The sequence below is a fragment of the Porites lutea genome, chromosome 14, assembly GCF_958299795.1.
Source record: "Porites lutea chromosome 14, jaPorLute2.1, whole genome shotgun sequence".
NCBI lineage: Eukaryota > Metazoa > Cnidaria > Anthozoa > Scleractinia > Poritidae > Porites > Porites lutea.
In genome coordinates this window covers 17,113,216-17,134,612 of record NC_133214.1, presented here as the reverse complement: position 1 = coordinate 17,134,612, position 21,397 = coordinate 17,113,216, and the positions used below count along the sequence as shown (strand labels likewise).

At 39.7% G+C, this 21,397-nt stretch overlaps 2 protein-coding genes across 3 annotated transcripts in view; both read left to right on the top strand.

Moving 5' to 3' along the window:
- Positions 1-512: 512 nt before the first annotated feature.
- Positions 513-11,839, top strand: LOC140924810 (uncharacterized). Its single transcript, XM_073374815.1, has 6 exons — positions 513-3,272; positions 4,998-5,207; positions 6,128-6,288; positions 6,870-7,173; positions 7,711-7,915; positions 9,304-11,839. The coding sequence occupies exons 1-6, from the start codon at positions 1,004-1,006 to the stop codon at positions 9,572-9,574; spliced, it is 3,420 nt and encodes a 1,139-aa protein (XP_073230916.1). The 5' UTR covers positions 513-1,003; the 3' UTR covers positions 9,575-11,839.
- A 2,273-nt stretch (positions 11,840-14,112) lies between these two features.
- Positions 14,113-21,397, top strand: part of LOC140924818 (uncharacterized) — a 30,972-nt gene continuing 23,687 nt past the window's right edge. The window contains exon 1 of one of the 2 annotated variants that reach the window (XM_073374820.1): positions 14,113-14,230. In XM_073374820.1, coding sequence (XP_073230921.1) covers positions 14,150-14,230 — 81 coding nt within the window. In that variant the 5' untranslated portion in view covers positions 14,113-14,149. Of the gene's footprint in view, positions 14,231-18,724; positions 18,865-21,397 lie in introns of those variants that run through there. The other variant, XM_073374822.1, reaches the window with a different exon arrangement.

Genomic DNA, 21,397 nt, shown 5'->3' with positions numbered 1-21,397 from the left:
GTGCCCGGGCTTCTGTGGCAGAGGTCCAGCAAACTCAGAACAGAACTCCTACCTACGATACCAAAGATAGCAGTGTTTCTGCTAAAGCCAAAAATAACTCGAAACATGAACTATATTGCGGCTGAATTACCAAATTACTGGAATTCTCAGACAAGTGAGGTGCAGTCTGCAATATGCGAAACCGCGAGAGAACGTAATCTAAGCAACAACAGATCAGTCAATCCGCCTATAAAAATATTTGGTAATACCGTAGAAAAACAGAAAAAGCATTAATTTCCCCATGTAAATGTTTTTTGTTATTCTATTCAAAATTCTGGGAGCTAATGAGCTAATATGCAGATTTCGGAAGTTTTTGTAACTGCTCATGTACATAATCCATTTCTAATGTTTCAATGCATACATGTTTCAAAAACTTGGCGTGACATCACTTCCGTTTAATTGCGTTTAAATAGGAAAACAATTTTCATTTCAGAGTCCTGCATGCATGAAGGCTTTTAAGATAGGATGCTATTATGCACACACCATGGAATTTCCGATCTTCATTATTTCCGAGAAAACAAATAAGCTTACGTAGATTTGTGACCAGTGGGTCCCGTTGAGAGGGACAATTCGTAATTTGAGCGCCAGGGTTCTCATGAGAGACAGGAAACCCGACAAATGTCACGATTTAGCGAGTTACGTTTATCCGGATAGTGCACAGATCATTTCCACTCTCGCCATTCTCGAACCACAGATACTTGTTCCGACAAATCTTCATCAAGTTAATACGCCGCACAGTACAGAGCGAAGAAGACATCTTGAATTGAATGTGTATTTTGGTCTCTAATTGGCACGTGCTGTGTGAAGTTGATGTTTATTTCAGTCATCGAATTGAGGCTCTGTGAAGACAGGCCCTAAAACAACATGGCGGAGCTAATGTTTGGGGCTGGTTGAATGTCGTTTTAAGCAGTTTTATATCGAAAATTCTCCGTATTATCTGGGGATTATACAAAATTTAAGCAAAATGGATCTAACGGTATTTTATGTCTCTCCTTGGATGATGTTAGGACTCATTTTGGGCACCGTGTACTTCGTGCTGGTGTTATTGGGCTACGAAAATCGTAATGAGAATAAAACGAGGAAAAAATCAGAGGACGTTTTAACGTCATCGACAAGAACCCCCAGAGATGTCACTGGGCAGAAAAAAGTGCAAACCGCAGAAGAGAAACCTGGTTTTGTCGTGCAGCGAAAAGAATCAGATGAGCACAAATCAGGCGCAAGAAAGCAAATTGACGAAACCTCCTGTTCTTATCAAAGATCCTCTCCTTATCAAACCACAACCGCATTCGAGGCAAGAAAGTCGAAAGTCGCACCTGTTGACAATGAGAAAGGAAAAGAATTACAAGTTGAAAATAGTCTTGAGGCTTCGAAGATTGAAGACATTTTGCAAAGTCAAGATGCTCTGTACTTGCAAGAGTTCAATGTTCCTGAAGGATTCATCACCCAGAGACTGCGTATCCGAGCGAGTTCCCATGGTAGCGATCATTCCAGGGAAGATTCTGAAGAAACTATGGAAAAAACTGACGGTTTGGAGTCATCGACAGATAAAGAAACCGAATTATGTGAGATTGTATCGGAGACAGTTTCTAATTCGGTTAGTTCAGCCCATGTAGGACAAATTTTTAATGATACTGTTGTACCTGACATTAATGGGCAACCAACCGAATCGAACAATGCCATGGAATCCACAGCTATAAAGGAATCAGGTATATTTGGGGACTTTGCAGATCTCATGGTCACCAAGGCTAAGGAGAGTGCATTTCATAAAATTGATCTTGAATCAAAAGCAAACATTTATGCAGATGAAATTTCCTCTCGGATTGTCTCTGATGCTATTGGGCAATTTGCTAACAGTTCTCTTTCTGGTCCTGAAGACTTTGATACCTCAGAGGTTCAGGAATTGCATAGTTTTGCTGAAAATGTTGTTAAATCATTAATGGACGGTGCTTCTGATAATGTATCTTTATTCAAAGATGTTGTGGCATTTGCCCAAGACGTGAGTGAACAAGTTATTCTCGAAGGAATAGAACAATATACCACAACAGAAAAGTTAGAGCAAGGGAGAAGGCAGAAGATATCTCTCAGTGAAATGAAATTATTCAGTGAAGGCATTGTAAGTGAAGTTGTGTCAGAAGGAATTGAAGAAGCCATCAGAGAAGGCGAAAATGTTAAAGAAAATAATTTTGCCAGTAACAGCATAGTTGAACCAGGGCATGCTGACTTAGCGGATCAAACAGTGACTGTTTCAAGCGCAATACAGCCTCAAATCTGTGGCATTGTTGAAAATTTGGTAAATGGTGCAATATACGAAGCTTTATTACGAGCAAAAGCACAATGCAGTGAGAAATCATTAGAGGATTCTAAACTTGAGGGGTGTGCGCAGGAAATTCTGGAATCTCAGGTCAATGATACAGTGCAAGAATTAATCGTTTCTGCATTGCACCAGGCTGTTGACTTAAAAGAACTGGAAAGTCAAGAAGGAGATGAACCTAATCGGGAAGACACAAGTGAGCTCAAATCACAAATGGAAACATTTGTAGATGACACTTTGAATGCAGCAGTCACTGAGGCTGCCGGGAAAGTTCAAATTGAACAGTATGTTTCTGATCAGGAGGGAAAAGTGTTAAATGGTCATATAGATCTTACTCTTGAAAAAGATGTACACCAGCAATCTGATAATGTTCGTCAAATTTCTGTCAAATTAGCTGATGATGATGAAAAAACCAATGAAACAGAGCATCAAGGAGTTGATTTAGTGCCATCAAGCGAATGTATGAATGGGAAAGAGTTGAATTCAAGAGAAACAGAAACCAACGAACAAAATGATTATTGGAGGAGAAGTTTGATAATGGATTTGGAAGATAATGAAGAATTTGACGAGAGCTTTGAAAGTGAAAAATCTCGACCAATCACAGAGAAGGAAACAGTTTCTGACGAAGACGCAAGTGAAGAATTTATTGACTCCTCAGAAGATGAAGTGATCGATCATGCAGAGGATGCGAAGTTGGGTGCTGTTGGTGGGTCAAGTACTGCAAAGTATAAAGGCGGCGACAGTGATGTTGATGACATCTTTGAAGATGAGTTAGATGATGATGATGATGATGATGACAATGAGGAAGATCTGCTCTTTGCTGGACAGACAATGGTGGATGGGCTATGTGTGAGCAAACCTAAAGAAAAGAGGAGAAGTAGGAAGAAATCAAAATCCCTCCCTAGAGCAAGAATACAGTCAGGTTGGTACTTGGGGGGAGGGGGAGGGGAAGGAAGGAAACCTTTCTTCCCCACACCCTCCCTGCTCTTTCAATATATATTCAAACCCAGTTATTACACAAGAGGCCATTCAATTGCTCAAGGCCACCTGTAGACGATTTATCTGAGCACATGGCAGATAAACAACTGTCACGGAAGAATTAATATAAAAGTCACTGCAAATAACAGTCCTATTCAAGACTACGTTCACCTAGACGATCATACTCAGTTTACTTAGTAACATAATGTTATGTGAATAATTCCTTTTGTGGTTGAGGGTGATTTGTCTGATAATGAGAGGGTCATTTATTTGTTCAAAAGGCTTATTCAAAAAGTTCTTTGAATGAGTGAATGAATTGTGTGCAATTGTATGTGACCATATAATTATGTACTACAGTAAAAACCCACATATAAGAACCTAGTGATTTAAGAACCTACAGGCTGGAATTTGGCATTTAAATACCCAAAAATAAAAGAACCTTTTCAGCCTGGCAAAGAAAAATAGATTCTTATACAAAAATAATCACTTCAATTTTGATGGTCAAAATTCTTGATTTTAATTTTGTGGGAAACTTTTGACAAAAGGTTATTGTGTATATGTTTTTTTTTTATTTACATTTGTTTGGATTTTCACTAGAAGTATGTTTTCCATAAAGCTACCATACAATATAGACTATTCAATATCTTAATATCTTATTTTAAAAAATATAGAAACATATTGATGTTCTTCTTGGACCTTGATTGTTTGCCATTATGTATTAGTAGTACAATATTTCTGCCAATGGTTACGCTATGACAACCTCTGAAAAATAAGAACCTTTTAAGAACCTAATCAGCCTGAAATTGTGAAAAACTACCCTAAAATATAAGAACCTGTTCAGCCTGAGGTCAAAAATTCTAGGTTCTTATATGTGGGTTTTTACTGTACTGTCTTGGCAACAAGATTGCATTGAAACTATGATAGTTTTTCTCAGCCAGGCATAATGCCATTATAGAAGCCAGCTGTTTGCATCCTCATTTTTAAATTATCTGATTGTGTGGGGAAGAGTTCTATGGTATCCTTGAAAACCACCAAATAATTAGGTGCACAAAAAGTATGTGCATGTAACTGTTTAGCACTTTACAGTAAATATTTCAAAGGTGAAAATCATCTACTGCACTCAAAAATTAGAATAAAGATGTTTTTTGAGACTTCTAGCTGATGATTTGGTGGTAGCTATATAAAATGGTTGCTATTTTTTGGAGGGACGTGTATAATTTTTTAGCAGGTGCCGAACAAAGAGTGTCAAACACTCAGTTTGGACAATCACCAGCTCTTGCTAGTAATTTTCCCATTTTCTTGTTTCTTGGGCTACTGATGAAGAGTGGACCTTAAGTGCAGATCAGTTTCAAACAAAACACTAATAATGTCCTGTAAGTATAGAAGAAGAGAATAAATCCATTGAATGTCGATCAGACTTCAGAAGATATCCATTCGTTTAATGCCACAGTTCTGTTTCATATGGTCAAAAGATGACCACACTCATCAGGTAATTTTAACGAATGACCCATACATTTCAACACTAGCGGCTGCATTTCAATATGGAGCTGATATTGTAATCATTGTAAAACTAAGAAGCACTTTGAGAATGATGGCACTATAAAATGTTTTTGATCATTATGTTCATCTCAGTCAAATTGAATGTTGTCAATTTTTTTTTTTTTTCCAGCTGGTTCACACTACAACCAGGCTGTTGTGCTTGACAACGGATCTGCAATCATTAAACTAGGCATAGCTGGGGACAGGAAGCCCAGAGTCGTACAACCAGCTTTGTACGGAATCCCCAAGCGATACTCATTACAAATGGCTGGTATGGACAATAGGAAGGATCGGACATATGGAGATGGTGCAGCAATGAGGGCAGGAGTTATGCAGCTAGGTAATTCTTTACACCCCAATATCAACGTAGAAATTCTCCAGACTGATTCTCATGTATTTCTTTAAAGAATTGTTTGAGAGGATTTGAAAGGAGATCAAGAAAGTAGATTTTTTACTTTGGTGATCATTTTATTAACTTTCATAACCTTTTTGTTTGATGATGTAATTTTACAGAAAACTATTCTGATCTGCTTCCCAAGAGCTTTTACATATGGAAGATCTAACCCTTAATATTAGCAATCATAATTATTCTCCACACTGATCTACATACATTTCCTGTGGCTATGATGAGGAGAATTGGTTTTACAATCAGGAGCTTTTCTATCTTGTTAATCACCTCCTAGCAAGCATTTCCATTTGTTTTTGGAGCAAAGAAAGACTGAGGAACGGGATTTTCGGTTTTTTCCAAGCAAGAAATGGAACGAGATCCAAAAAATGAAAGAGGGGCGAGGGGAAGTAAACCTTTCTCCCCCCCCCGCCTCCCTGCCCACTCTTTTACTCACACCATTTTCCACGCGGTCTTTGACTCTCATTCCTCGTTCTTCACTCTGAAGCCACTCAGAAACACTTGCTATGCGGGCTAGGTGAAACTGGATGTTAGTTACTAATGGGAGTTAAAGAGTTAGCGGTTGTAGAATCACAGCTGTCATTAAGGGCTAGGAGCAAGGACTTCCCCCAGCTTCTACCAATGTGAATACTGGCTACTTTCATCGATGAACAGAAGAAAATTAGAACCAAAAGAAATCCCTAGCTCTTTGATTTCCCATGTACAGGTTGTATTTATAGTGATGACTTGGAATATTAGTGACAACCCTGAACAATGAAGAGGGCAAAAGGTATATTTTAAAAGTTGGTCTAACTTTTGAGTCTGTTAAAGAAGACCATGAAACAAGAAATAATTTGAAATTTTGATGTTTATAGAGTACCCAATGAGCGGTGTCTTCCTTGACAACTGGGCTGATGTGGAAGACATCTGGGAATACATGCTTTACAGTGAATTAGGAATTGAGGAAGGAAATCATCCTGTACTGGTCACAGAAGTTGCCAACACATCCAGAAGGGATAGAGAGAAAATGGCTGAGGTTTGTTGCATTGCACCTTTATGCGGTGGGGAGGTTTGTGGGCCTTGGTGATCCTGAAGGCTATACCAGTTGGGGCCTCAGTTGACTTACACTTGAGGGTTACTTCAAATTTTTCTACCTTTCCCTGCTTGTTGTTGAAGTTTATTAAATGAAGATGCATATTTTCCCTAGTCCATGGGGGAAAGGGACTAAGTCAAGTACTTTTAAGCTCAAGGTCATATGGTTAAAAAAAAGGCCATACTTGAGACTGTTCTTTATTTTTTATTTTTTTTTTTTGACAAAAATTATCACTTTGGCACGTGGCCCTTAAATTAATACAATAACTTTTTTTTAAGATTACCAACATGACCAACGTAACGTCAAGTTATACATGACATTATACAAACAAATAAGTTGAAAGCAAATAGGCTTGGCTCATCTAAAAAGAAAGATGGAAGAGGAGTGAAAATGATTAAAGAGAGGTGTGTGGATGGTGGATGATTTGGCTGGAGAAAGGAGTAACATTGTTATGAAATCACTGATTTTGAGGTTACAGATTTTATTTTCATTTTTTATATATATATTTTTTTCTTTTTTAACAGGTTCTATTTGAGCACCTCAGCGTTCCAGCAATGTATCTTGCCAATCAACTGGTCCTCTCGCTGTATGCATCTGGTTTAACACAAGGCCTCTGTTTGTCTTCTGGATCTTCTGTAACACAGGCTGCGGCAATTTATGAAGGACATATTTTAGCATATACTGTGCAAGAACTTGACATTGGTGGAAAATTGCTAACTGATAATCTGCAAAAGCTTCTGAGGGAGAATAAAGGCCATATCTTCAATTCGTCATCTGGATGGCAGATTGTAAATAACATGAAAGAGAGCATGGCATATGTTTCACAAGGTAAGTAAAAAGAAAGGTAAAGGCGCACACGAGCCAAAGCCCCAAACGGCCGGAGCTTAACCCGATTTCCTTAGCACGAAGCAAGCCTAGGAGTATTACTACTCCCCCCTGGTCAGGATGCTAGTCCATCACAGGGTTACCCCCTAGCAGTATGTCGTTGGTACCCATTTATATACCCTGGTAACCTGCGAGTAAGCTCTCCTATTTGGGCGAGCGAAGCGAGCCGCGCAAGAACACGCAAATGGAGAGCTTGCTGGCAGGCTAACACAGGGGTGAAGAGAGACAAAGTGGAGTAAAGTTCCTTGTCTAAGGAAACAACGCGACGGGCGAGGCTTGAACCCCGGACCTCCTAGTCCGGAGTTCGAGGTGTTGACCGCTCGGCCACACACGCCTCCATCAGAAGATAGAGAGCAGAAACACATCGTAGAATTTCGTTTAATGACTCAAAAGTTAGAACCACCGCACAATTAAGGGCTTACAAAACTCCACAATTCACTTCGGAAGCAAAAAAGTCTAATCCTTATTTCTCTGTTACAGATTATTCTTCCGAGATGAAACAGTTTAAAACCAGTGACGCGCTAACTCAGTTTTACAGCCTCCCAGATGGTCAGACAGTGGACATCAGCAGCGAAATGATCACCACTCCGGAACCTTTATTCAATCCAGAGACTCTCCTTGGTGCAGACGACACTATCGCTTCTCAGCTTCCCATCCACAAGTTGGTGAACAACGCGTTTGGAAGGTATACACCGTTTATACTTATTTTGTTTTTAATGAGCCTTGTATCTCATCTTTTATTTCATCTTTACCTTTCCCGGGTATCTTACCAACCAGTTTAATGACCAACTACCAGTATGCTTTCTAGCTCAATTTGTTAGAGCGCTGCACAGGTATCGCAGATGTCAGGGTTCGAATCTTTTTCAGCCTCTCTTTTCGCAAGATCAGAATTTGAATTCTCATTTGTTGCCCCTATTCATTTCCTACAGAAGTAGTGGGGAGGAGTTGATAAAATAACAAGAAAATTCATCTTGAGTGATCATGTCCATAATTCTCATGACTACTCTGTTTTACAAAGCATTGATATTACAAGGAGAAATTTGACGCTGATCACTCTTAGGGCTTAAAGGGTTAACTTTGATGATCTACTTTGCATGTATTCCTTTTATTTCTAATACGCCAAATTTTTTTGACAATGACATAAAGCTTAGTTAATGCCCCACAAAAAAAATAAAACAGGAAAACAAACAAATGGGTAAAGAGGTCCCTTGCCAAGACGATATATCGTACCAAATCGCGCACAACGAAATTGCTGCGTGTATCCACCTCCAAATGTACTCTGTACCTGTACTTTAGTTCCGCTTCGTAGCGAGCGATGAAACGTGCAGCTTTCCACATCTCGCTTACACGACATTTTCATTCGTGAGCTTAAGCCGCGAGCACGTTGACGTATAGTAATCGGAACTCCTGTTGGATGACGTTATCGAGTTAAACCACTGAAAGATAGGAGAGATCAACTTCCGGTGGTTATATTTGACGTACGGGACGTGGAAGTTCTCGTTTTTAGTGAGATTACGCAAGAGGACGGCAAAATGTTCGTGTGTGACAGACGTGATAGGGCTATCACTTGCGTGTTTTGTCGTGATCTTCACTTAACATTAACGTTTTCTAGTCTTTTACAAAAAGATCTCTATAAAGGAAAGTGAAATTATTTCAAACAAAATTATTGTCACGCTTGTCACTCAAGGTTTGCCGTCTTCTTGCCTCTCCCATCCTGTTCCGTAAGTTCACTATCAGCAAAGCAATAACTCTGCACTTGTGTTTTAAATTTTACTCAAATCATTAGTCCAGAATTCCTGAACTTGCCTTACAATACCCGCAACTGAAACTGCCGCTTATGACTCCCCCCCCCCCCACCTTCCCCTCCCCTTTGGAATAGGGGAGGGGATGGTCTCGTTAAAACATCCCATTCAACACTGCCCAACTTTCTTATCCATGAATTTGTTGAGCACACTGCGCAGCATGGCACAATCAAGTTTTTGTAACTCAGAAAAGTACTACACGTATGGTCCTGTCTTTGAATGCATAACCCCCGCTGAACACATCGGTTGATTTGTCTTTCGTGTTTCACAGATGTGCTCCCGATTTACGAGACATCATCCATCGCAATGTCGTTCTATCTGGTGGAACGACCCTCACGAAGGGACTGGTTCCAAGGCTGGAACACGAGCTCAGCAAAATCAATCCAAAGATACGCTCACTTAGTGCGCCTGAAAACAGAATGTATTCACCATGGATCGGGGGCTCAATTCTGGGCTCCTTGTCAACGATGGATAACATGTACGCTACGATTGATGAATATGCAGACTACGGGGGGAGAATTATAAATCAGAAATGTTTTTAAGGTGGACGATTGTTGTTTAATGAATAATTTTTTAACGAAAAATCTAGGAGTATGTGCACGTTCTCATCGTATGCACCTAATTCCAGAATGTTGTCAAAATTCAACCTCGTTTCCAGGGTTCTATACTACCCGTCTCTCGCGCGCCATAGGAACGAGCAGGAGAGAACCCTGGGAACGAGGCTTGGCCAAATTCAATTTTCTTTTAATTAGTCGTCTTTGCCTCGGTTGCAAAACCTTCTGCAGAATTCAAAAGAACCTTTGCGTTGAAACGAGACGTCGAAGAAAAAATATAGCTAGATTTACCACTATTTTGGATAATGGTGTTTACGTTGGCGTGCACCTAAACGATTAAGGGTCATTAAGGAAGTCTGGGTTGCCGCGGTCAGGGAATAGTTAAGGAAATGCGTTTAAGTTGGGGAAAATCTTAGTTACCGGCAAATCAAGTGAAAAGGGGAGGGGTAGGTGGGTAGTTTCCCAGAAACGTATAACACTAACATGTCGTGAAAAACAGAGAGATTGAAAATAAAAGGGAATATTTATGGCCTGGAAAAGAACTGAGAAAGGTCAAGTTTCTAAGTAAATCCTGTACAGGTCAAGGATTTGTTTTCATTCCAGGGTGTGGCAAACCCGCCTATACAAATATAAATACATTAATATAAGAATTACTTGAAAATATCGCATTACAATTACGTATTAATCCCAGACAAAAGATGGGAAATGAAACACATTTTAAACTATGACTTCAGCTGTTATTTTAGTTTAGTAGCTTCAGGCTCGTGGAATTTTCCTGAAGTTAATATATCGGTCAAATCGAAGCTTCAGCATCACCCTGGACAACCCCCTGGAGCTTTATAATTTTTGGAAAACTAGTGTTGAAATTCCCCCCTCCCCGGGCCAAAAAGCCGTTCAAATACGCCATTACCAACTTCTTCCCCAGGGCTTTTCCCTTGGCCCTGCCCATTTTTAAAGGGAAAAGCCCTGGGGACGAGGTTGGCCATTACGGGTCCATTTTAGGAGACGCTGGGGATTCTAACTCAGTGCCGGATCCAGACCTTGAGTTAAGGGGGGGCGGTCATCCAGACCCTTAGATAAAGGGGGGGGCCGGTCTTCCAAAAAATTTTTTTCAGCCTTTCGGGCCTCGTTTGGTCTAACAAGGGGGGACCCGGGCCCCTCCCCTGGATCCGCCACTGTTTTCCCACCCTTATGCATAGGAATCAAATTCCCCACCTCCCAGAAGACTATGATTGTCAAATTCCCTTCACTGGGGAAGTCAAAGGTGTCAATTCCCTGGCGTAAACCGGGAGATCGTGGTGCTGAAGCTTCCGCAGTTTGACCGATACTCCAGTAAGTCGAGAGAAAAGATGCAATTTCTAGATTTCCTGATTGGTTCCTATGGTTGAAGTTATTGACATCCGCGGTGAATTACGTCTGGTGAACACGAGCTTTCGCCTACAACCGACACCCATATTATGTTGTATTGTCATATGGAACCCCTGCGTTATATGAAACAGAAACATTGCAGTGAGTTTTAGCCATATTCTAGCATATCACCCACCTATTTGGAGGAGGGAGGCTGCCACCGTGAACTCCCTGACCCACCCCGGCCGGAGCACGTAGACTTGTTCCCACCCGTTCCATTTGTTCGGAGAAGAAATCGTTGAAAACGAATTGCGTCAAGGGAAAGCCGAAGGACCTTCCCAGCACTCCTTACAATCGTCATCTTGACACAACTGGCCCTTGTTTTTCAAAATGAGTGTCAATTCGAAGTCTTGGTTAGGAAGACATTGCCTTTTCTCGTGCAAGTAAAACTGATATTCACATGGAAGGTATCACTCGAACTTGTTTTGCAAATGAAGTTGAGAATGACCCATTTCTATCCAGCCTTTTGTCGTTTTTTTTTTTTTTTTTAACTGGGAACGACTCTGTCTTGGATGTGCTCGGAAACATGACGTGCTTATTTTTTGGAGGGTCCATGTGGCAGCTCCCATTAGCATTTTTGTAAGTAGTATAATGCTTGTTTGTACAATGAATACAAGTATTTTTAGTATTTTTTTTTAAATAACTTGTTTCTTTCTCGTCGTCAAACAACGAGATATAGAACTACTCCACAATTAAGTTTTCGATTAAGCGCTAGTTTACAAATCACTTACATTATGACACAAATCACGGTAAATAAATGGTTAAATTTGTATGAACTTTTACTGTTATTGCAAACATGACTATACAATTCTTTTCAATAGGAAATAAAATAATTGTAAAAACCTAGAGGTTATACAAATTTTGCATTAATTAAAGTACCGTTGTATAGTGTAGCCTGTCTTCTACCTGATGTGTAAGGGTCCGCTGCAATGGTCTGGAGCTCTGCTCACACTAGCACCGACTGAAACATGTTCAGACTAAACATATGTCGGTGATAGCCGTGAAAATATTGTAAATGTTCTCGACTTTCAATTCGTTGTGCTTCAATTGTGCACGCCACAATGAAGAGACTGCTTCAAAAGTGCTGCTTTGGGAACCCCAACATGGTCACCCAAATCGAGGTAGACCTTGAACTAAGAGATGCCATGCTCGATCAGGTCGTGTGGAAAGATTTTTATTAGGACGGCTCGGGATAATTCCCGGCCTAAGTAATGAAGCAAGTGCTTCAATTGAGACGGTTTTGAATTATTTGTAGTGAAACATGTTTTACTTGCAAGTGTGAACACAACATGAGACACGATCATGTAGTTTACCTTATCTCGGCTAACCCCTAACTGAGCCTGGTTTCGAGATAATCGTCCGGGTTCAAATCGATCGTCCGAAATGTCTGAAAATTTATTCAGGTGATCGGAACGATCACATAAAAACACTTGTAGTGCGACGCTGTACGATCCGGGCAGTGTTTGGGATTGTCGCTTTCGCTTGGATATAGGATGGTTTCCATATAATGACCTAAGCCCAGTTGTTCGAAAGAAGGATAGCGTTATCCATTGGATAAATCTCTTTTCAGTGGATGGCGCAATTGGTTTTCCCAATACTTAACCTCTGGAGAGTGATTTATCCAGTAGATAGCGCTATCCAGCGTTTGAACAACCAGGGCCTGGATGGTCTCGATCGTCCCAATGTCCAGCCTATGTACAGCCTTCAGTTCAAGGGTTTGCGATCGCCCCAGACATCCAGATCGCCCTACATGGTATCAAGAGGGCAACAGAAGGGCCCAGACCTCCCAGCTTCCGCCCCTGTTTTCTTTGCTTCGTACAAAAGGGCTGAAGGGGCGACCTCCCTTTAGAGTGACTTTACTTAACCCGTGAAATAGGTAGTAGAATACTACGCGCTATTATGCACTACTCCCATTGTCTTCTTTCGTTTACTAGTAGCTATTTTGGACTAGTGGTTGTTATGTTTCACAAGTCAAGTAAAATCACTCTAGCCCTTTTTTCGGTTGCGAAATATTAAGCACTGCTGCGTAATTTCCCCGATTTCTCTCGCTTCCCTTATTTATAGAACTCTCCTTCCCGCGCTTGAAATTGAAATTGAAAACTTGCAGCAACTAGCTCAAGATTCTGGCTGGTGCCTTCCATATATGGGAGGAAGTGTTATTTTTCTGTCCCTGAACACTGAAAAAGATAGATCTGAAAAGTGATCATTTCTTAATTTATTAGCTAAAGTAATGTTGATTGAATAACACATGTATAGAAACGTAAGGATGGCTCAATAATCGCTAATAGCGATTTGATTTGCCTGTATTGAATACAGGCAAATCAAATCGCTATTAGCGACTAAAATTCTAAAATCATTCAAATACTCACTACGTTGCCCTGGAGGAAAATTCAGGCTTCCTTCTGATCGGATCTTCATTCTATATTGACATGAGTCACGTACACAATGTCTAAAATATCTTTTTCACTACAAATTGAATGATATTTGTAAGTCTGAAGGCGAATCGAGCCTTCTCCAGTTCTTTTGTTAATGGCAAAAAAGTGACTGTTTTAGAAATGGTGTGGAATGAAACTTTGCTAAACCATTTTCAATTTTTCGATATTCGGCTATCATTTTCTTTAATTATATCACGGATGCTTTTAACTGAGGTTAGAAAATCACACAACGATTTTATGTCATCACAGCCTGAGAGAACTTGAACTGATCTGTGCAGTCAAAAATATCGTGAAAAAGTCAGGTTTAACTGCAAGCTGTAATAAGACAATTGTATTAAAATCTAGTTGACTGTTTGTTCTACTGAAGTGAGAAATACTTCGCGAGGTCAGATCATAATTTATTCATGAACAAGAAACTAAAGATACCAGTGTTTTTATTATTCAAGGGTGAATATGGCTTGCGTGGTATAAGGCCATAATGGGGTCCAGTGTTTAAAGGTGTTAACACGATTCTACAGCGAACAGCTTCAATTCAACCCTTCGAAGAAGACGCTATCCTACTCAGTCGTCATATGCGTTTTTGGTGGGTGGTTTAACAGTTGTTGCTTTTGCGCTTTGTTAGGCCAGTGGTGTAGAGATTTTTTCTACCATCCTTATAGCCTACATCATTTACATTCATACGTCATTTCTCCACCAGTTCGAAGGAATAAATAAATCCAATATGGCGGCCACCAAGCGCTCAGAGACAAGAATGCTAAAGAAGGACGCAGAAAGCGGGCAGAATAGCCCGCGATTCATACAGGTAAAATAGCTTGTGATCGCCATTTCATCTCCTGCGTTGAATAATGAAAATATCTCGAAGAACACTAGAACAAATTTAAAAATCTACATTATATAACTCGTATCTTGACAATGAGAGTGCCATGCCTTTGTCGACTATATCTCGGGGGTTCATCTCACATGATTCCAGTTAGCTTGTCTTGACTATTAATAGAGAAATTTAACTACAGTCCGTTGAAGTAGCTATCAGTTATACCCATCCCTGTCAAGGCGGCATGGTTTGAAAGATTCAGCCGGTCACGTCTTAATTACACTTGCATGCATATTAGTGAATTTTAATTTACGGGTTTTGATCCGTATGCTATTGTTTAACACGAACTCTAAAGGAAGCTACGAATTTCCTTAAATAGTTTTGATTCAGCAGCATCAAACGAAAGTGTGATCAATTTCTTCTTTGGTGGTTATCATTATGTTTCATGATAATCGGTGATCAAATCTTCTAAGCATATATCCCTTTCACTTAACTTACTTTTCGTCCATTTCCTCATTTACCGACACGTGCTTATTCACCGTGGTGGCTTTCTGTCACGGTTAAACACCGATTAAGTCTTGGAGAGCTATTCGAAGAAAAGTAAATTATTAATCTTGTAAAAAAAACGTCAATACCCTGCAAACTATATCTTAATCGCATGTTAAATTTGCCAGGCGATTCCAGTGCGCCGGAAACTGCTCCGAAGGTTCTTGGAGTAGCATTCGGCAAAGCACGTAAATTCATACTGTCCGGTCATAGCCTTGAGCTATCCGGCACGCAAGCTCCTTTAAGCTTCTACGATCCTCTACGTGCATACCAACTCAAACATATACAATCAGCTCCCAACCAAATGAGAATAACCGTGACTGAGTCTCTAGCGAAGTAGCTAAATTCATAACGGATCAGGTGATTCAATAACGTTATCCTTCAAACGAAGTCCGTTGATGGATAAGTTTTGTGTTTTACAAACTTATTCAGGGCTTGTGCAAATGGTACTGGTTTTAATTCTTAGAAGTCGAGTTACTTTCCGTAAAATTATAACACTCCACTGCAATTTATTTTTGTGACATTTCGATGTCTCAAATGACTATCTGTTAGTAGTCCAAGACGCTAAGACTGTCATGTCCTGTCTCATCGTTCAGTGGATAAAGGAACCTGTATAACAGTCTGAATTTCAAAAGGACTCGTCCAGAAACGTAAAAAGGTAATTCTGGACCTGGTTTAAATAACTCAGCATTGGAAAATATGAAATGCCCTGTTAGCCCGTTGGTTTGAGCATCTCAATACCGAGTCGAACCTTTCTCAAGGGCACCCAACGACGGTTTCCTCCTAAATACGTTGAAAACGTTTCTTAGGCTATCAAGAGTACTTTTAGAACTCCACAAATACATTTTAAGAGGCGTTATAAAATTTTGTAGCTGTTCGGTCATCCTAGGGGAACTCGAGTCTTTTCGAAATTACAAGGGTTTCAGTATCATTTTCCCGAGAATTTTAGCCAGTGCAATTTAACGTATGACGAAAGTGAGAATTTTTCTGATTCCTCTCTCCATCGCATTTTTGAATTCGAAAATTTTAGGTTTTCTTTTTTCTTAGAAAAATAGCCTAACCTGAGGAGTGAAGAATTGTAAATGAATGGAAACGATCATCTACTGTTTGGTCGTCCTCAAGTAACAGAAAATTGTAGGCAACATTTGCTTCTCCGAACAGATATTTTACAGAAGATGGTAGTTGGGTGCACCTGCTTAATTGAGCGTCCACTCACATGGCCCGCTCTGTTTAACAGCGGGCCAGATCGCTGTACACATAAATATTAAGCTGCCAACGTTCGTAAAGCGGCTATTTGTTATTTCTCTGAGGTGACAGCTTATTAGAGAGACGGTATTTTCTCCGGTTTCTTTATCAATCTACCCTGCTGAGAGAGATTTCTTTCCGGCATGCCTTTTAGTGTGAACGGAGTCGTTGGTGTAGCGGCCAACCTACGCGAATGTCATCCACACGAACGTCTCCGTACATCAGTGCTAAAAACCGGCACACCAAACACCAAATTGACTCTCCAAGCAGCAAAGTCTCCGATTGGTGTACTAATAGGGCCATTTATACCAGGAAAAATAAGACGCGAACTGTACCATTTATACGAGTATGTCTTATCTAATAAGACGCGTCTTAGCTAAGCCGCGTCTTATTTTAGACGAAATGTGCCATTTATACGGAAAGTTCGCGTCTTATTTAAGACGCGTCTTATGTAAGACGCGTCTTATTTTTCCTCGTATAAATGGCCCTAATATCTCAAACTGCGTTGCTTGTAGCCCTCGCTAGCTACTTTCCCGGCCCTTTCGAAATATAAACGTGGTTCAACGTTATGCTGTCGGAACAAAAATATTTTAGACGATGTTCACAGTAGACCGGCAGCTTTTCGTACCTGTCCTATTCGATAGGTGACTCTACACTTTAGAGATCGGCGCTGCGCAGCCTCGCTCTGTTACAGAAATCGCGCCAAAAATCACCGTTCTTGTGTGTAAACAGAGGCCCTATACAGTATGGTTTTCGTACTGGCGCTACTGAAGTTATCCCAGGGGCACCCAACGTCAATTTTCGGAAAATATCTGTTCGGAAGACGATTTTAGAAGCAGTAAAGAAAAGTAGTAAACATCTGAAAAGCAGTAAATTAATTTGCACTAGCTTTCAGCACAATTGAATGAGAGGATATAAGTTTGAACATAATATACAGAACTTAATTTAAAAGGTAACCGATCATGGAAAGTTTTTCTCGGACTTAAAATTTACCGTAGAAGCACGAGTTTTCCACAATGATTCTTTTCCTCTATCAAGAGAGAATTAGCTCATTCTCTCTTGCCTCTGTTCATTCGAGACGCTTTAGACTTCGTTGATCTTGAAAATCTGTCAAAATTTAAGTTTTCTATTTTTGTTGGATTTCTATTCAAAGAACGCGCGAACTGGCGCAAATATCAACGCCTAATACGAAGTCAGTGGCAGGGGATGGGAAACGACAACAAGCCCTCTATTCGATCGCATTTTTATGACGAGCTGCCGCCGTAGGCGAAAAAACCAGTGGTGAGTTTGTGAATAGTCAAGTTCAAATTAACTGTAAAATCTCTTTGTCTACGGAATCCGATGTTATCAGTTGGATAATTTGCGGTCTTGTTCGGTATCAGTTCGTTTCGCCTAAAGGTCGATTCGCTCGATAGCTGAGTTCGCCTAGACATTCTTTAAGCCTTAAAGAGGGATTAGCATGGAAAGACACTGATGGCACATATGGGATCCAAGCTAAAAAAACATCTCGGGGAAGTATTGAATGTCATCGAGTCCTGGCGAACACCGTCTGGCGAATCGACTTTCGAGGGAACTCTAGTTCGCCCGACTAGGGTCATCATTTGCGGTTCTGGAATTGTCTTTCGGGTTAAATTCAGGGATCAGTTGTAGAAAGCGTAAAAGTGGTTTCAGTGAACGCATGAACAGGAAGCGATTGCTACTTTCTTGCTCCTCAAAACTTTCCGAGTCAGTAACTTAATACATGTAATACATTTTCATAAAGAAAATTACAGTTAAAAGACGCGCGCTGCCGAGCTCAGGGTATCGGCACAACTGTACGCCTTGCTTTCCCCTTTCAATGCGACTTTAACTAAATTAAATTTAAAAAGTAGGCTTTAAGAGCCAAAAACTACCAACAACGAAAATCCCAAATCCGTTTGGTTTGTGACTGTTTTGCACAAGATATTTCAATTCGACCTTTTCAATACTCAGATGCCATGACAAAGAACAATAACAAAAGTGTGAACAGGGTGAATTTTTAGGTCTCGCTATCTTGGGGACCACTGGCTTTTCTTAGTTCTGTTTAATTTCCGCCTCTATGATAAAGATAAGTCATTTTTTTATGGGGACAGTCTAAGGTTAAACGGCATGAGAAAAACCTCTACAATGATACTCGGGATAAAACTTACGCTACAGAAAAATTGTAGTTGATTAATGTCATGGATTGATTAAAACCCCAGTCTGTATTTTTTCGCAAAACCTGTCAAAATTCTCAAGCTGTTGCTCTCGCATTTTAAGTAGTTTATAGAAGTCTTAGACCAGCATAGAAAGAAATTATCCTCGTTTTACAAAAACTCGCGCTCGTCGTATTCCTTCCCGCCCGCTTAAAGAGCACTAAAATCACCGCGGAAATCTAGATCTAGTTTCTTATTGTCTCGTCTTACTAGCCAGGCTTAGAAAATGAATGTCTCACTAATTTACACCTTCACTAGCATTTCCGATACTAAATATGCTAAAAAAATGCTAACAGCAGTGAATAGACTTCCTCAATACGAGTCAGTCAAAACACGATATTTTGTCCTATCATATCAGATAATAACCCCCCACTTCACTTAATTAGGGCCAGAAATGACGTATCACGAAAGAATTCAAACCGATTGAGACATCTTTTGAGGACTTTGAGGGGCGTGTATTCAAAGTTATTTTAAACAAGTGATCAGTATTCTGCCATTCGTCATAATTATTTAAACAAAGGCTGACAGCAACTATAAAGTCTAAATTTTTTACCGTGTTTATTGACAAACGCCTACCTTTCAGAGAATTTTCTCGCTGAAAAGCGACATACAGAATTTAAGGTGAGTTCCAATTTGGTGTTATGCTACGTAGCCTGTCCTGTGACATCTATCTCATAAACTGAGTACCCTAAACGCACAATTCCAATTTACTGTATCTACAATTACTTCAAATCATCAAGGTTGTCCTTAATATCAATAAAAACTCTTCGAACGCGGCACAGGAAACGAGAAAAAATTGTATTGAGACTAGCTTTTTTTCGTTTATTGGGCAAATTGCGTTAAGAGAACGGTCATTGCGTTTCGACTGCTTCTAGCTGAGTCGTATAGTATATGCAAATTAACTAGCCGTTGTTTTGAAAACTAGAATAAACGTGTGAATCTAAACTCCAGAAACTCTGCGGCTTTTACTCAATCACTATTATTTTGTGACGTAGCTTTACATCCGGGCGAAAGAGTTTAGTTAAGCCCTTTTTCTAAGCCAAAAAAAGTCGTTTCTCCAAGTGTCTTTCCGTCATATATCATAGGAAAATATTGCGAAGAAAATGCGGAAGTTGTGGTTTGAAAGCTTCTTCGAGTCGTAAGCTTATCGTTCAGAAAATCATAAATTCATCCAGGCTCGGATAAGCATTCGTTTGCGTTGTACCATCTAAAAATATAACGCTGGTTGCTGTTAACTGTTATAATCTTTTAACCATGTTTTTAAGGAGGTATATATAGCTTAGTATGTTAACATGGTATTTACCACCCCGCGGTCGGGCCACGTCATTTTTCCTACAAATTTGGCCAATCTCATCAGCTAAATATCTGTAAATGTTGTTTATTGTGCCGTGAAAAGTGTCAAAACGACGTACAGAGCATAAGAGAGAAACATTTTCCTAATGTAAATAACCAACTTATGAAAAAGTCTTCAGGTCCACGGTTCGGTTTGTCTCGTTTAACGTTACCCTAGTTCGACCTCGTTTTGTTAACACCGACAACAGACAACACTATTAAGGACGGACCGCCAGGTCGTGCCAAGATATAAATAGGAACTTATTTACCCAAATTTAATGCATGAAACGGGAGTGCTCATTCGATCTTAGAGTGCTTATCTGGCACTGGCTTCTGATGTGTTTATCTCGTAAGAGTGAACCATGCACAATAGCAGTTTTACACGCATTGGAAACTGGGAAATAAACACGCCTCATAAAACACGGCACACGGAAAAGTGAGTCCAGCTGATTTATACGCGGACATTTTGTATTCGAGAATCTTTTTTTTTTTTGTGACTGTACTCTCAGGTCTTAAGGACAGCCGGAGAGTCAAATACAACACAAATTTTCCGTAAATTTAATGCTAATTTACATTAAGTTAGCGCTAGTAAACTGATTTATTCATTCAAATCACAAGTTTAGTATGACAGGCTATAAATAAACGAGCCGATAACGGTAATGAAAAGTTATTTTTGCGGAATAGGTCTTTGTTTTAAATTACACCCCCAAGTATAATTTATTAATTTTCTCTACATCTTGAAGTTTGAAAGGATGACTTATCAGTGATACTAATGGGTTTATTCCAATGCAAACCACTCGATGTTTTAATATGGTCGATATGGGAACCTATGAAGAAACAGGGCTATCATTAAGAGCCAGGGACGGAGATTTCACCCAGTTACTATGGGCGTTAATACCCCCGGCTACTTTCATGTATTTACCCTGCAACTTGAAATTTTAGTGAAAGTGCTGCTAAGGAAGTTTACAAGTTTTAGGGAAAGTATGTATTGGCGAGTTTAAATTTAACCGTACCATTTCCCTTCACGTATAAATGAAAAGGACCTCCTGAAAGAGGGAGCGAGCGGAGGAGCAACCCCTATCTCATGCAACAATACCACAATAACGTTGTTAGCAAGAACGGCACAAAGCTATAGATCTGTTAAACAAGCACAATGCCTCTACACGTGACTTGCGCGTGCTTTACACGTTCTTTTGCAACAACGTCAGCGAATCAAAATTTCTATTGAACTGGCAAACAGTTTGAATTAGAGAGCAATTCAAGTTCTAAAATATTCAATTCCTAAAAAATTCAGTCCTGAAGGCGTTAATGCTTTCTCCTCCTGTGAGTCATGTAACCTAGTCTTTGCTTCCTGCTTCCTTAAAGTTTCCTATCAGCTGTCTTATTTTCAGGGTGTTATAGCGGGGATTTTCTGCAGGCTTTCTGAGAAAGTAGAAACAAATGTTTAAGAAAGTGAAAAAAAATGCTATTTAAAAATAACCACACAAGACAATTCCGCTTTAAAGCAACTACTGTTTCAATTTTTGTTTTTGAAATTTTTATTTCGAAATTTAAAAATAGTTCTGAATATACCAGCGAAAAGAAACAAAGCTTTTGAATATCTCTGGTAACGTTAGAAACACGAAATTTAAAATTAAGGGATCTGTTTCTTGGAAGGACGACTATAGTCACCATGGCAACAACTGTATTATCGAGTTTTGGTGAAATATCACAGCTTTCTACTTTCATATTTTATCGCGAAACAAATTTTTTCTCCTGATCTTTCTCTCGGGATCTGAGTCGGTTGTTAATGAATGATTATACTTTTATGTGAAGTAAAGAA

Bases quoted from the DNA above. Each gene is read 5' to 3' on its own strand.
- LOC140924810 (XM_073374815.1), top strand. From the start codon at position 1,004: ATGGATCTAACGGTATTTTATGTCTCTCCTTGGATGATGTTAGGACTC. The intron at 6,289-6,869 runs GTTTGTTGCATT...CTTTTTTAACAG, and splicing joins ATAGAGAGAAAATGGCTGAG to GTTCTATTTGAGCACCTCAG. The intron at 7,916-9,303 runs GTATACACCGTT...CGTGTTTCACAG, and splicing joins GTGAACAACGCGTTTGGAAG to ATGTGCTCCCGATTTACGAG.